General features: G+C 44.8%; 1 protein-coding gene across 3 annotated transcripts in view; it reads right to left on the bottom strand.

Moving 5' to 3' along the window:
- Window positions 1-8607: 8607 nt before the first annotated feature.
- Window positions 8608-17103, bottom strand: part of LHFPL3 (LHFPL tetraspan subfamily member 3) — a 240326-nt gene continuing 231830 nt past the window's right edge. For all 3 annotated transcript variants that reach the window (XM_088533194.1, XM_088533195.1, XM_088533193.1), the window contains one exon: window positions 8608-9310. Coding sequence is in view for 1 of the 3 variants with exons in the window: in XM_088533193.1 (XP_088389319.1) it covers window positions 9282-9310 (29 nt within the window). In the remaining 2 variants the exon portion in view is untranslated. The remainder of the gene's footprint in view (window positions 9311-17103) is intronic.

The raw sequence follows: 17103 nt of genomic DNA, 5'->3' as shown, positions 1-17103 counted from the left end.
CAGACTGGCGGCAGCAGGAGGCATGTGGAAAAGAATGAGGTGTCCTCAGCAGAGGTGTTGCTGGTGTGGGTGGCTGGTGTCCTTGGGGCTTCCTCTGGACACTGTTGCCTCCCGCTTTGCTTTCCGGGCTTCACAGACTGGCAGGCGTGTCCCATGCGGCAGCAGCCGGCAAAAGGGCTTGTGCCCAACTGGCCTCTTTATCTGGGCCTCATGAGGATGATCCAGGCTCCAGAGCAGCCTGGGAAGCCTGTCCAGCCAGTCCGGAGAAGCTCACTTTGCCGTAAGGCAGGGAAGGTGCCCAAAGGTGACCTGGCCAGCCATGAGAAAAGTCCTGCAAAGGGAGAAGCGCAAGGGCTTCCTCTGGCCTGGGGCACCACAGCCTCCCTTCAGCTGCAGCATCTGTGTCTGCAGTGAGATACGGCGGTGCCGGGAAATATGGAATAAATAATGGAATGATGCAAAGGTTGATGCAGGCCGTGAAAGTGACTGAAGGTGACAGCAGCTCAGGGAAGGGCAGAGCTGCGCACAAAGCTCCGCGGGGTGGTTCAGCAGCTGCCCTGGGCCTCCATCATGGCTCGTCCTTGCTCCGTTTGCTGCTTGCTCAGATCCAGTGACACTGCTGCCCGTTTTTATTCACTTTACAAGTGGTGGGGGAGCAGGAGGTGGCAACGCCACAGCCATGGGGCAGCTCCAGCTGGGCAGCTTCCACACAGCGCGTCTGCAACCATAAAATCAGGAATCAAATCCCACGCGATGCTGGGTTGTTTCCTGTGTACTTTTTGGTGCTTTTTTTTTACAGCGGTCTTCTGTCCTAAGTTTAAAACAGGACTTGGCTAGTTTCCCTGGTGAGACTAGTAAAACCTGGGAGCACAGGCATGCTAAGCTTCCCCTTGATATCTAATTGCGCACCTGGGAAGCAAAGTCATCTATCCTGAAAGAAGCAGATGGGGCGAAAATGGGACTCCGGCTGCAGCTGCACTAGCAGATGCCTCTTTCAGTGCAGCTGGGTTTGTGCCTCCGTGCCGGGAGGCCGCACCGTGTGCGGGTGCAGCCGGGCTCTCTGCCACACCGTCGCTCACCCTCGCAGCCAGCGGGAAAGCAGGAGCAGCATCCACCCCAGGAACCACTTCCTCAGGAATCCAGAGCTCCCTGGCCTGAGACCAAGCAGCCATAAAAGCCAAACTGAGGCAATGAAGAGCTCACAGAGGGAAAGACAATTTGGGGGCAGTGCGTACTGTTCTCCTGGCTCTGTTGCATTTAAGTAATCTTGTTAGTACTACACATAATAATTTTCTGCAACAAACATTCTAAACCTTGAATCTGCAACTCTTTCTTGTTCAGCGAGAATCAGCTAAGACTGGCTTTATTTTCATATAAAACTAATTAAACTTAGAAATAATTTTGCAGTTAAATCAGGGTAATCATCTGACATTTGCATAACACGTTTTAGGACAGCTGAAAGCCAGCAGCTACTCAGAGGGCACCAGCAAATAAACCCTGGTCGTTGTTGTCCTTCAGCTTAGGCTACTTTTCCCTCCATGACTCTTCTCCTCCTTCTAGAACCCTCTGCGGATGTTTGCAGACTCAGAGGGCTCTGAGGACACGGCCCTGCGCCAGGGGCTGGTGTCCGTGCGTGCTCACCTCGCGCAGAGCTTGCGGCCATCACCAGTCCATCCCTGCCGCGTCCCTGCCCTGCCTGCCAGTGCCAGCAGCGCCAGCTCCTCGAGGAGCAGCAGGAAGGAGCGCTAAAGCCTGTCTGTCAAGGTTGTACGGGTCTTACGTGCCATATACAGTCTCCCTGCACATACCATTTTGCTCAGAAAAGTCTCCATCAAGGGCAAAACTTGGCTTTGTGGAAGGAAACAATAGCTGATCTTGATGTGGAGCTTGAAAGGGAGGCAGCTCCCCGTGGGCTAATGCTGGATGACCCTCCTACTTGCACATTTTTGCCATATTTGTCTTGCTGAATAGCTTCGGCTTTGAAGTGCATGGAAGGCTTTGTTGTCAGATTAAAAAGCTCTGCAGTTAAAGTTATCTCCCTGCCCTTCCCAAATAGCATTTCCAGCTGACTCACCTGCCTCTGACTCACTCAGGCAATGGAGACCTGCTTTTAGGATGCAGTACCTGCAAGAGGAAGGCAGCAAGCCTGGGGAGCTGCAGACGGGCAGACGGGCACAGGAATGCGAGTGCTGCTGCCCGAGACAGGGGCTGTGAGAGGGAGGGTTGCTGCCCCTGGCTTGGGTAGTGTGTGCGCTCCTCTTCTCCCAGGCAAAATGCCTGACCATCCCAGGGAAAGGATCGTATCGATCTCTGTGGGCTGCAACATGCTGAATAAATAAATCTTCCTGTTGCCATGGCTGCCACGGGCTCCTTTAACTCAGGCAGTGAAATCCTGGCTCTCTATGCTCTGTCCCTGCCCCTCCCTTCTGGGGCAACCCCCAAATCTTTGCAGATCAGTGTCTCTGGGCCCTGACTTGATGTTGACTGGCTCTGGGGGCTTGGAGGTGCCCCTGTGCTTGCCATCTTGCTGCCCCTGCAACTAGGTTTGCTCTGTGGGTTTCTGTGCAGGGACTCTGGCCTGCTCTGTCTTCACAAACACGTTCCCTCTCTCAAGCTCCTGCAATGATCATTTGGGATGGAAAGTTTCCTGTTACTTCCTGTTGCATTCAATAAATTCCTTTGCTTCAAAAGTCTCTTGTTGATATTAATCATCTCCGGGGAGAGGAGAGGATGAAAGCCAGGCAACAAGTTGCTGGATTTTGGCTCAAGAGTCTTGTCTGTAAACCCTAACCCACAAATGTGCTAAGAAAGGAACAGGAGCGCACAGGAAAATGCAAGACCTGGGAAAACCTCTGCTCCGGGCCTGGCTTTGCTGGCACAGTGCCCGGGCATGGCGTGGGCGTCAGGCAGCTCTGACTCCACCAGGGGCTTCCCTTGACTCCTACGTGCTACTTCATCTGCTGGTCTGGGACGACATCTGCCTGACGGGTGATTTCCGTACCGCAGGAGGAGCGTCCTTTCTAGTGGCTGCTGCAGCTCTCGGCATTAGAATGTGGTGCATCATGCTACAGATATTGGCTTAAAAATAATGAGGTTTAAATACAGGGGTGTCTTGAAATCTTTGCCTTCTGGTTTAGAGACCTTTAAAATATGCATTAAGCATATTTTCCTGCTTTCCCTCATGATTTTTAGCACTAGAAACTCACTTTAACAAAAAGACAACAAAAACAGCAAGACAGAAGAGCTCTCCACCAGCTCGAAAGATTTCCTCGAGCAGCAGAGAAGAGGTCCTAGATTAGAGAGAATTTGTGGTCTGGAAGCAAACACCACTTTGGGCTTCAGGGATCTCTAAACCCTCAAGCTGATGTGTGTCCTTCTACCTCCACCAAGCTGCACCTAAGCACAAGGAGCGAATGCATCATCTTTGACATCAGTTTGGATCTCAACAGCAGATTTGCATAACAGTATGTTCCAATTTAGCCCAATATCTTGTTACAAGCCTTCCTGTTTACCGTTAAACAGTATGGTTTTCAGAAAGATCTATATTTTTACACATCCTGAAACCAAAGAAAGAGTAGTACTGACCAACCACAATTATTTAATTTACCACCTGGGCTGCAGGCACAGGTCTGGTAGCCATGGCTTGGGTCTTCTTGGCTGAGGAATTCTGCAGAAAGCACAGCTGTAAATGTGAGGGCTGCACACAAAGTAATTTCTATTTTGATCTAGAGATCTGTGTAATTTATCAGCAATAAAGTTAGGGGGAAAATCCATTCCTGCTTTAGCTATTTTCGATATATTCTGCAAACTTGGGTGAAATACACCCTTTCCAACTGCTGCAAGAATATAATCCGAAACCCACATGTTAGCACTGTACATATTAAAGTTTGACCTCTGTGCTTGTATCCAAGGGTTAGAAAAACACTGTATAAGGACTGGAATGGTTTCACTGGAGAACAGAGCAACATACGTTGTAAGAACAGCTCAGAAATTACAAACCCACTTGTCTCGATTAATATTTACTTCATTACTGCCTCATTTATGAAGCTAACTATGCACTGGAGCACATTGCCCAGAGACTCTGTGTAATTTCTGCCTTTGTGAGGTTATAAGAACAGACCAGAAAAAGGCATAGGCTCAGAGCTGACCTTGCTTTGAGCAGGAGGTTGGGCTAGAGACCTCCCCAGGTCCCTTCTGACATGAGTGATTCCGCGGTGCTGTGGCTCTGAGCCTCTCAGACGTGCAGCTTGGTGTCTGAGTTTTCTCCCTGCACTCCCCAGCCAGTAGAAGTTCATCCCAGCCTCTTTATCCCCCCATAATTCTTTGACACTTTCCTTCCCCATGGCAGTAACACCACAGAGAGCTTCATGAACAAGCCTGCTGTCCAGCTTCTGCTGGAGCTCAGAGTGGGTCTGGAGGACTTAGGAATGTCACACTAACGCTCTGTATGGGATTCCTTCCCTCAGAGCTCCTGTTCAGCTCTCTCAGTCCCATCTCTTCTCTTCTGTAAGGTCTCTCTGTAATTCATGTTGGCCCAAGGCTCAGCTCAATCCTCAAGCTATTTCCATAGCCATATTTCCATATTTCCCTGCCCTCTTCTCAGGGTGATCTGTACTCTGCTGAGTCTTCCTGTTCCTTGAGAAGTGGGGCTCAGTGCTCAAATTAACAACTGCAGTCTGCTCTGTAGAGTTCAGAGTGCCAGATACAGTTCAGAGATTCTTTGCTTGCTCTTGGCTAGTCATCACAGAAGGGAGTCCTCCTACCAGCTACTTCATATTAATTTCAGTGCTCAATATAGATCTTACCTGTCCTGACTGACCTGCCAGCATCATGGGTTCTGGATAAGGAATTCAATGCAATGGGCAGAACAGCTCTCTCAGGAGAAATTGAGGGAAGATCTACAGCAGATCACTTGTGGAGAACAAGTCCATATAGTCTATCAAGTCATCTGTGTAGTGAGAAATTTGGAACAGCATCTGGTAAACTTTCAGTGAGCTACAAATTGGAAAAATAGAAGTCTACTAATCATTCTTTAATAAGGCAGTGAGATCGCAGTGAACCAGGAGAGAGGCAGCATCTCTCATGGCCATCGCTGAGTGCACCTAAATGCCTGAAAGGATGTCGTATGTCAAGAGGAAAGAAAATGTCATCCTCACCCACGAAAATGTCATCGCCACCCCCATCATTGCCTGAGAAGGCAAACAGAGGATTTGTAGCTGTACTCACCAGATGGGCAGAAGACTGCCCCTGAGGAGCGCAGGGCAGAAGTCCTGGATGGTGCTGCTTACCTCTCAGGCCGTTCCATTTCTTTCTCCTTTTCCTGGGAAGTAGAATGCTGTTTTTATTATCCCAATTTCCATAGATACAAATGCAGTGCTGCACTTGGAGTGGGCCTGCAGGTAAAGCCCCGTTAGATGGCAGCACAACTATGCACAATGTGCAGCGCTCTGCTTCTAGCATCCGTGAGTTGTCTTGGGGCTGAGCAATTTCCAAATTCCATGATGTAAAATTAATTAAAAACAGCCAAAGAGAAATTTTGTATTGTAGTGCAGCGGTTAAAACTGAAAGCCAGGAAACTATTGCAGAATTTCGGAGTGGTTTTGCTTCCAGTGCTCAGGGAATTCTGCTGTGCTGAACAAAGCTGCTCTTTTCTTGGTGATGTGTGTTGCAGCTGATATGGTCTAAAAACTCTCCCCCCAGACTCCCTTGTTTTCATGCCCTGCCACTGTCCCATCTCACTGCCTGCATATCAGGGCACTTTCCAGGGCTTTTCCAGGGCTTTTCTCTTGCCATTTGAGCATCCCCACGTATACAGCAGGCACTTGCTTTAGTCCCAGAATATTCCCATGACATTCCTACTGGTTTTACTAAATTAAGGGAGAAAAACGGAGACAGACGGAGAGGAGAGCTAGTTCCTGCTCTTTGGCAGTCTTTGCGTTCGATGAGTTGAAAACTGAGCAAAATTCCTATCTTTCTGTCCTAAAATCCCATGGGGAAACCTGATTGTATGTAATGAGTTATGCTAGATATTCTAGATCATCTTCAGCTGTTAAACTATGGAAATGCTGCTCTAATTGGATGAGGATGGCGGATCAGTATGGACCATCACTGGCCTCGCAGCTAAGGCGTTCGGCTACTGCCAGCTGCTCCAATGATAGATACAGCTCAGAAACAACTGGACATATAGAAGGATTTTTTTTTTGATATATAAACTAGCAGGATAAATCTGCTTTTTTTCTTTCTTTTTCTCTTTTTTTGTTGCTTCTTTCTTAATTTCAAAGGTAGTTCTTCCTTCATTTCAAATCACTGGAGAAATAGCTTTGCAACTGAAAACTATTAAAACTTCCTAAATGTATGAAAGAGTGAAAATGAGCAGAAAGTTGTTGGGCCCAATATGACATTTCCCTCCCTAGTATAAGGGAAGCTGGGTGCTAATTGGATGCTCACATTAAATAAGGCAGAAACTTGGAGTATGGAAATTACTAAACTCCCCCATCACAATCATTTCTAGCTGTCACATCAGCACCATGGGGGCTGCAGGTCCAGCACCTGTTGGGGAACAAAGTGCCTGTCTTCTCCTGGTGCATCTTCTGGGGCAGCCCTGAAGGCTTAAGAGATTTTGTCTTCATTCTAATTTCATGAGTGAAATTAGAGGGAATCAGTTCCTGAGCTTTGCTGGGACTCCAAGTTGCCTGTTTGAGATTTCTGCTGTATTGAGGAATAACTGAAGTACATTGTCTATTTAAATGGACAGGATTTCATCATCCTGGCAGTTCTTTATTTAGTCATAATTAACTCTCAACTACCTTATGTGCAATCTCCATCCTCTAGTTAGAAACAAAGATTAATACGGAACAAAGTAACCAGGAACTGTATGTTGTTGCTCAGATACATAGAGGCAGGTATGGAAGGATGACGATGACCTAAGACAGAGTCCCTTAACCTGCAAACCTAGAGCATGTGGCTGAACCCTCAGCAGGGAACCAGAATTTCCTTGGACTTGTCTTATCTTAGGGATCTGGGTAAGTGCAGGAAGGTAAGAGAGGACCAAGCCTGTGTTTAGGAGAAGGACAGGAATTGCAACAACAGCAGCCAGTACCACAGATAAGCTGGAGAAAAGCACTATCACGCTTTATTTTAGTATGCTACAAAATTCATTGTTGAACTTTATTAGGTACTTTAATACCAAGCATACTTTAAAGTAACAAAAATTATTGTTGTTATTTTTTTACAGAAAATCAGGTATTCCAACAGTTTTCTATACAGTTTGTTGACTTAAAAAAAAAATACACGCAGTTGACACATTACAATGGAATGGAATGGGAAAGCAGTAACATTTATAAAGATAAAAACATACTACTCATACTGAATCAACATTTAGTGAGGTACATCCATGAAAGTCTTCTACTAATGTACAAATGGTATCTTTTGGCTGCACTATCTTGGCAGGACTGCAAGATCTTGCGATGAAACTTTTTTCAGCATTTATATTTGGAAAGGGCTTTATATGACACAGTCACCACGATGTGAAACTTGGAAATCCGTAACAAAATAATATAGTACAGAAAAACCCTGTTTTTGTAGCTTCTGTCACAGCAGAAGTGTCATGATTGCAGTAATTTGGGGTATAGGTGAACCAAAGGAGCAGAAGAAGACAGTGATGTGGTAGCACGACCAGGATCTCCCCAGTGCACCCAGCCTTTAGGGATGTGCATTTCCCGGTTAACACTGGCTGGACTAATCACATTTAAATATCTGCTGGCAGTGAGACCTTAGTGAGTTTATGCAACATCATATAGAAATTATCCTTGATTTTTTCACCTTTAGTTCAGGAGCAGGTGCTGGGAATTTATTTCTGGGGGTTGATTGGTTTGGGTGGTATTTCCCATCAGCTCTAACTGTGCTCCTGTGGACGTCAGGAGTGTCTCCTGCACACAGCTACACGTGTGGGTTTGGGTTAAAACAAAGTGTTTTCTAAAAATCCCTCCCAGATTCACCCGTAAACTGTTTGGCAAACATCCCCCTTGGTGTCCAGTTTCTAAGGTGAGCAGGACCACACTGGTGCCTCGTTAGTTAGATAAGAGAGTTATCTAAATCCCCATGCTCATTTATTGACAACATGACCAAGGTACAAATTCTCATCCGGCTCCCTCCTCTGCAAATCTCTTATCAGGGCCCTCACTGCTCATGTCTACCAGGTCTTTCTCAATGCCTCGTGTGTCCAGTGGTGCCGGATGCCAAGCTGGGTGCCCAAGGATAGACCCCAGGTGCCTGCCCCAGCTGCCCGCACCTCTTCACGGCACGAGTTTTCTTGCCCTGTTACTATCAGAGTTGATTTTAAGGCTGGAAGGGATCATTAGGTCACCTAGCCTGACTGCCTCCAGCACAGACTAATGTTGTGCAGTAGTTATATGGCAGAAAAACTATGGAAATGTCCTTGCAGCAGGCAGCTGCAAGTTATGTTTAAGGGGTAAATTACTTTCTCCTATTAAATAAAAAAAGAAATCAGGTACTTTTATTTCATCACTTTCAACATAAACAACTCTATGCTGCTTGGGAAATTAGAGTATTATGATATTCTGTGAGATGTATCTTATATATGCTTCATAGAACTAGAATCTAGGTCAGAAATAATTTTTCAGTCTTAAGTTTGTTACAGACATAGATTAATTGGAGCACATATGCAGTAAAAATTGAGAAGCTTTACATTTTTAGTCAACTTATTATACAGTGAAGTAAACGAAGTGCAGAAACGTAGCAGTAAAAGTTATGGTTTTTCCACTAGATGATGAAAACATTCAGAGAGTCTATTTATAAATGCTAATTTAATGCTAATTCCTATCAGCTTCTTGGCTACTGGGATAGGAATAGTCTGGAGTTTACTGCCTCTCTACTGTGAAAGGTTTTAAAGCTTTTTGCTTTTCTTCATCTGAATAAAAAAAATGTCATTTACAAACCTCTTCAATGCATATATATTACATATGTTTATCTAGCAACAACTACACCCCTTTTAATTTATTCCCCAAATGTGACTTTTCATGCATGTCTTCTGAACGCTGCAGTCAGCAACAGTTTCTAATGAGCTGGTGTGTAATCCATGATTGCATTTCTCTTCCAAAAATCGCTTCTGTGTCTGGCTGATCTATGTTTAGAAGGTAGCGCTTACCAATCAGGCAGTTTCGCACTTATCAGCATTCTTCTCTGTCGGAGGCCCTTTCCCAAGCTTCTTCCCATTTTAATGTTGTTGATGTACAAAAGCTGTTATTCATTTTATTTTGTGCTCATTCTAGTGAGGATTGGCTTAGTAGGACTGTGCAAAACAGAGAGAAGAGAGAAGCTGATTTACTGCCAGCAAACATAAAGACATTCATACTGTGCTTGGCTCAGGGCTAGCGTCTGGTCAATAGTCTAAATACACTTCGTTATTTGTATTTCCATTTATCAGGAGACATGACAGCTTTAATCTTCAGGTCGTTGCAGTGATCTGTATTCTAGAATCCTTAAAAATCAGTTTTTATCAACAAATTGACATGGGAAGTCAAAATAATGAGATTGTTTCATTTTAAGTTTGAACAACAAGAAAATAAAGATGTTTTGTGGGGGGTAAGAATCACATTTGTTGGATTAATACCACACATCAAGTTATATTCCTGGCATTTCTGTTTCATGTCAATAATTTCCTTCACTCTCCTGTGCCCACAAACCACATTTGTAAATACTATAAAATAATACATTGTGACCGACTTGAAAACAGCAGACTCAGTGATGGCAGAGATGTTTTCAATCCACACTCTTCTCAAAAACTAACTCCAACCCCTGCAGTTACATAGACATTGAACAGAATGGTTTTGCTAGAGAGCAAAACCCAAACCCAACCCAACCCCAGCTATGATGTGAAGGGTGAGAAGGGACTGGAGGGGCAGTGTGGGGAGCTGGGGACAGCTGGGTCCCTTAGGAGGTGCCATAAAGAAATGCAGGTTTGGGGCGTTATCACTGCTTCCAGCTGCCTCCAGAGCTCCAGCTCCTCTCGCCTTCCCCAGGGACCTCTTGGGGCCACCAGAAATGTGTTACTGGTCACAGCCCCTACGCGCCCGAAACTCGAGCAGAAGGGAAACCGCCTTCCCTGCAATCCCTTTCCACTGATCCTACCACTGTGGCCTCAGTGGGAGTCTGCTGGAATTCAAAACTTGGGAGGAATGTCAAAGAAGAAAAAAAGAAAAAGGAAGAGAACAGATTTAATTGTGAAGTTGCAGTGCACTCTGAATTTCAGAACTAGCAACTCTGAAAAAAGTTAATGCAAGAGGAATTAAATATTTCATTATTTTCCCTAGATTACAAGGAACAGCCACTTTTCCCCGTAATATCTGGACACCTGTCAGCCCCTTGATCGCTGCTGACTCACCCACAAATCAGGAGACTCATGTTCCCGAGCAGAAGCCCAGAATCCTGAGGGCTTTCAGCACGTGGTGGAAATTCAGGAAGCTGCAAGGTAGGCTGCCATGGACCCACAACCTGCTTTCCCCATTAACTTCCAGTCACTTGATGTTTTTTCAAGCAAAGGCTGTTTTGGCAGAAACTTTCTGACTCAATATAGCCCACACATGTTTAGCATACCTCTTTAGCACAAATGTATTTTACAAAGGAGACGCTTTTATTGCTATTGCTGAGGCTAGAAACTAGCAAATAACCTATCCAGGAAGCATAAGAGGAGCTTGAGGAGGGACCTGCCAAAGATGAATAGGTCTGTTTTGCTTTTGTCAGAAAATGAATACTCAAAGTAGTGTTAGCTTTGGGAACAATATTTTAATGAAGCTAATATATAATGAGCTCGATAATTTCCACTTGTAAAAGCAAAATCATCCTTTATAGCTCTTTGAGCTTCCTTTGTCCCTTTTGAAACATATAGCAAAAATAAAGAGTGGATGAGAAATTCACATATTCCTGATAAATAAAGTCTATTAAAAATGGTTTGAATCGGGAATTTTAGTGTATTTTACAAATATAGTAATTAATATAATGAATATGGGTAAGTACCATGAGTAAATAAAGTATTTAATATCCAATCTTTTTGTTTACGTGAGATATTGGTGTTTTTTGAGCCTTTTAGACAACTCACTATGAGTGAAAATGTAATCCAGAGAAAGCCGAAGTTACACAGTGAGAAGCACATGCCCTCATGATACTTTGGAAAATCTCTGGTTGCAAGAACTGAGTTGATCATTTCTTTCAATTATTTTTAATCATGTTCTGTACTTGTGTTATCCAAATCCTTAACAGTGTTATGCTGGATTCCTGGCCATCAGGACATACTAAGACCTTTTTAGTTATACATATGGAAAAGAAGATTAATAAATGCCACAGGCACTTAGTTGATACTATGGAAAGAAGAACCTGCAGAATTAAATCACCCACATTGAACATCCGTCAGTCTGCTTTGTAGTACATCATACGCTTTTGACTCCTTGAAGTTTCTTTTCTTAGAGCAACTTACAAACCTTTTCTAGTGCTGTTGCCTAGAAATCAGCTGATGAAAGGGGTCTTTGTGAAAGCCATATTGCTCAAACCACCTAGGTGCTACGCTGTTAAATTCTCTATTTAAAGTCTTGAAAGGCTTCCTGTTTCGCTGACATCCTGACAACATGGGTATTGTTCATATTTGACCTGTTCAATTAGGGAAGTCAGTGGCTGCAGCGTGGGGCTGCCGTCACCAACACGGATTTTCAGCATTTTAGAGTTTAAGTAGATTTTCAGAGAGAGACCACCAATGTTTCCTCATTACGAGATGAATCATAGTGAGATTTCTACATTGCTCTCTGCCAAGGTATCAAACCACATACTGAATTTCAGATAGTACATTACATGGTGCTGTTGTAAAGGCTGTCAGATGTACAGTAGATAACGGAAGATGACTGTAGACTAACTTTCAAGGAAAGTCTTTTCTGTGTAACAGACTTTATACTTAACCAGCCATATGCATACATTCTTACTAGCCATTTATTGACTGATAATCTAGAAAATGACAATTTCCCAAGAGTTAACCTTTTGTCGCTCTCTCTAAGCACATGCCATTACTGTGGTCTACTGAGCTTAAAAGGAATGATCCCACCAAAATCAGTGCTATGCCAAAACTACAGCAGCCCTCAAAAGCCCACAGAGCAATAAAACACTGGTCAGCTCTTCCAAACATCTCCAGAGCCCACAGTATCCCACTAACCTAGGGAGTGATGTTGCTAGTATCATCTTCTAAACGCTGTGGTGTTTTTGGTGTATGGTGGAAGATGAAGGAGGAGAGAAACATTGCTGCTGGAGGTCTGCAACTGCAAATAAACATGATGAGGCACCTGGGACACTCTTTAGAGACTTGGTCTTGGACACATCTGCTGCCAAGGAAGCAAGCCAAGAAAACTTGGGATGTGTTCAGTTTTAACAAGTTCTTGACTTTCTGCTTGCGATCTGGGTCAGCGCCTCGTAACCACAGGTAGGTGGTTTTGTTGCTTGCACTGGGGATAGTGCAATGCTGGGCATGTTAAAAGTTCCATTTGTAACTCCTGCATGCCCCAAATCGAATAGCAAAGTGTATTCAGGGCCTGGGCCCTGATGTGGGTAATTAAGAAGCAGGAAAGGCAGGAAGACGCCCAGCTGCAAGGGGCAACCAGTGGCTGCTCTGCTCTCCTTTCTTTGAAGAACCTCCCTTCAAAGCTTGTAGCAGAAACTACTTGGGAGGCCTGAGAGAAGGAATTTTGTGTGTGTGTGTGATTAGAGGAATACAAAACTTGTTCAGAGGGTTTCTGTAGATGCCTGTTCCCATTTGATTGCCTGCCCTAAGTGCTGTTTCCCTTTGATGAGGCAGCATCCTTTATGCAGTGCCCTGAGAGCCACCCCAGGGCAAATATTATACTCTTACAGCTGACACCACCTCAGGTTCTGTCCTAACTTATGAGATCCCTGGTGATCAAATCTGCTGAAACTTCAGAATGTATTTTTGGAGATGCTGACCACAGACAGTCCTAGAAGCAGTTGTGTGGTCGAAAGCTGAAGATGTTGTGTTGTCTTATGCCTCCTCATGCACTACAATTTCGTCAGAGTAAGGAGAGAATGAGGCTCTTGAAATGGAAATACAAAAATTTCCCAGATAGACCTCTTCTGCTGGCAGCTCTTCCCTGGGTGCTTCAGCATCTTTTCAGCAAAACGTGATAAATGATCCCCTGTCTTCACTAGGGCTAGGTAAGCGCATTTCCTCCCTAACCTGGCAAACTAGCAAGCAGGATCACATCCTTAGCTGCCAAGGCATAACTCTGAGTGCAACGGTTAAAAGATGGTGTCTGGGGGATACAGAGAACATTGGAGGAGTTACAAAAACTTCCACAAAACTTCAAGACTGTGGTTCTGTGATATTTTTGTATGCGCAGCATTAGAGAAGATCATCTCAGCAGAAGGGTGTATGAGCTGGATCTTCTGCTGCAGCACTTCCTTGCAATAAGATCGAATCAAATCAAATATATAACAGCAAGGTTTTAACAAATTTGGTATTCAAGCTCTGTGAAACCCAAGCACTGAGGGAATGATACATCTTATTTGATCTGCTGGGCTGTATTTGGTGCTGCCTGTCAGTAGCAGCAGTTCAATTCCAGAGGCAGAGGCTGTATGAAATGCCTTCAGAAGCATTCAAGAATGTGCTACAATGGGAAGGAGACCAAAGCTAGTCTACATGCAGGAGCGTGGTCTGTGGCCATGCAACGGTGTTGCTAGAGTCAGAGGGTGGTAGGAGCTCACCACTGAACAGAACTGCCATTTTTACTAGACATCCTTTTTCAAGAGGAAACAGAAAAACGGCTGAAGAATCCTGCCAGAATGATTTTTTTCCAGGCTACTAGTATCTATGTTCTGCATATAACTGGATGGGGCTTGGCCACAAGCAATTCCTTTATCGTTGTCCACAAGAAATAACACAGTGCATTGAAGGCGCACACGGAGCCACAGCTGCACGTCTTGCACACTCAGTACTCCCAGGGACTGTCATGCTGCTCAGGTCCTACCCTTCCCAGCCAGGCTCTGCCAGTTCTCTCAAGTCTGGAGCCTTGAGCGTGTCAGGACAGTCTCCCTGGTGACGTTCTTGATTTTGTCAAGTTCATATTATCTTCCAGATGGCAATTTTGAGAAAGGTGAGGATCCTTCCTTAGCAGGGATGAACAGCGAAGGATGGGTTTGGAGGTGCATTTCCCATAATGTCAGCTCCCTAGGACTTGGGCATCTGCTCCCTGACTCCTGGGTAGTTCCTGGAGAGAGGTAAGGCCTGTTCCAAGTGACTCATTTCATGCCCAGGTGATTGTCCAGCGCAGACCTCACCCCCCAGATGGCTCCTAAAGGACTGCAGACCATTGGCTGAGACTGGAGACAAGTCTGACATGGATGAAATTAGATGCTTGAGTCCTGGACTATGTATATATCTATATCCTGCACAGAGTGATTAGCACCAGTAAAAACAAGGAATGGAAAAGTAGCGAACTTACTTCCCATGAGTAGAAGAAATAGTCAGCCTGAGATATTAAATTAATAGGCTGTTGTGGATTAGGTGTTTTATCAGGCTGTCAAAGTTCTTACTTGAACACAACTTGATGATGGGTGTTTTTCATCCCGTTGGGATGTGTGGCTCTGTATCAGAAGTGTTCCCTTTGCATGGAAAGTTAACAGCTTTACAGAAGATAAATTCAAGGTTTTCACCTCCAAATCCTGGGAAGTGGTTTTAGAGCAGCTTAAGGGAGGCACCTAATCGTGGTCTGACAATTTTCTTCTTTCAACAGGATCCTCCTTCGAATGTACCTACATTTAATCAGATAGCAATCATGGGCTCTGAAATGCAGAATATAGGCAGGAGCAATATTTCAGGCTTCTCCTGTCACTTTGCCTAATCCCTTGTTTGTGTGGCCTCCTTGTTCGGATGCAGGACCAAGAAAATAACATATGTTTGTATGTTGGTGAGGAAGGCAGATAGAGTTAGACAACCATCTCAAGGACTGGAGAAAGTCATAGCTGACCTCCCTGTCTTCTGGGCTGACAGACATGAGACTCGCTGCGGTGATGGCTCAACCACCAGCATCTCCCTACCAACCACCTCCAGACCCCAGCAGACTTGCAGGGCTCATGCTCAGCTTGAGTGTGCTGAGTGTGCACGACCTTGGCCATGATCAGCGCGTGCAACACAGTGTGCTGGGAGCAAGGGGGAGGGATGAGTGTTTCTTCAAAGCACAGAAATGAGGAGATTCAGTGGTCACATCCAACACAACAGTGGAAAGGGTTGTCTTCCTTTTCAATATTTACTCTGTGCCTATTGAGAAAAGGGAGAATTTGTCATAATGAACAAATACAGCAAAAAGCCTCCTATTGTTTGTCCCAAAGAGTTTTCTTTTACTGTGGAACAGAAGGTCAGGAGGCATCACAGAAATGCTCCTTCCTCTGGCAGTTCCTCTCTAGAGTCCTTGTCAATTTGTCTTTTGTGCTTGGAGGTATTTCTGGGGAATTGGAGATGGGAGTCACGTCGCAAGACAGGTTTGCTGGCATGGGAGATAGAGTATGTTGTTGGAAGAGCTGGAGAGACGCTGAAATGCCTTCATCAATAAAGTCTTTCATGTTAAGTAGCTTCCTGCTCTGCAGAGTTATATGCGCAAGCCAAGCAAAACCAGTTACTTGTTGTTCATCTATTTTTATTTCCTCGGTGTGGTTTGCTGCAGCCTTTCTCTACCCAGATGGTCAAATAAATTGCTGTCACTAAACAGGAATCCCTGAACAGTGATTCCTAAACTCTTCCTGTTCCTCAGTGATTTTATGAGAAAATATTTTACTTTCTTTATATGCTCTGCATTTGACGGAGTTGTTTTTTAATTTCTTTTCTGGAACCCAGAGGATCTGTAGTTATTTTTATTTGCTTCACTAGCCTTCAAGCTGCATGATCAGTCTGCTCAGGAAGCTTTGCATCATCTTTACTCAGAACCTGCTATGAACTTTGATCTGTCCTTGTTCATTGAGAGCCCCTCCAAGGGCCAGGGCATTTTAGTACGGGCGCCTAAGTAAGGTCCTGGGGCTGAAAATGTTTGGGTTGTCGTTGTATGCTTTTATGTTTTCTTTATTTTTGCTAACATCCACTTTAAGTCTACCTTTTTAAATGGTGTATCTTAGCTTCAGGAGATTTCTTCATTTTTCAGTGTTAGAGTTGATTGCGGAATGGCCAGGGTTGGAAGGGACCTCCAGAGATCACACAGTCCAACCCTCCCCGCTCTAGCAGGAACACCTAGAGTACGTTGCACTGTGTGATAACTTAATGCGTATGAAGCTTATGTCAGTGTATCTTCCATCTAGGAAAACAGGTTTTATTGATGCAGAAAAAAACTCCTATATTTTGGTAGGTAATACCCACCACATGAGGGCGAGAGCTGGCCCGGGAAGAGGAGAGGTTCTCCTTACCTGACATGCAGTGCTCCGTCTTTCAACGCATTTAGGCACAGCAGAGAGAGGAGGATTTCTGGTCCTGGGAGAGAGCCAGGATATTGAAGGTGCCAGACGGGATTTCTGAGTAAGGAAACTGCTACGATGAGGCCTATTTTTCTGTGTTCAAAGAAAGGACACACTGCTTTTTTTAAAACAAGCTGCATTTCAGATAATTTCCTGACTCAAGGGAGGCAGTGAGGAGGATGGGGCTGGCCTCTTTTCAGTGGTGGCCACCAAAAGAACTAGAGGTAATGGCTACAAACTGAAAAACCAAAAGTTCCACAGGAACTTAAGGAAAAATTTCTTAACAGTGATGGTGACAGAGCACTGAAACAGGCTGCCCAGAGAGGTTGTAGAGTCTTCTTCTCTGGAGAACTTCAAAACCCACTTGGATGCAGTCCTGTGCCACGTGCTCTAGGTGACCCTGCGTGTGCAGGGGGGTTGGACTAGATGACCTCTAGAGGTCCCTTCCAACCTTTAGCATTCTATGATTCTATGACTCATGTAATCAGTTTTCCCTCCCAACAGAAGCAGAGCCATGACCATTGACTGACCATTCTGGTCACAGGCAGTAGGATTTCAGATTTTCTTTTTAATAGGCAATATCCTCCTCCTTGGTGC

The sequence above is a fragment of the Tinamus guttatus genome, unplaced genomic scaffold, assembly GCF_059628265.1.
Source record: "Tinamus guttatus ecotype Peru unplaced genomic scaffold, ASM5962826v1 Tinamus_guttatus_pri_ptg000489l, whole genome shotgun sequence".
NCBI lineage: Eukaryota > Metazoa > Chordata > Aves > Tinamiformes > Tinamidae > Tinamus > Tinamus guttatus.
The sequence above is the reverse complement of the archived record's forward strand: the minus strand, read 5'-3'. Positions and strand labels throughout refer to the sequence as shown.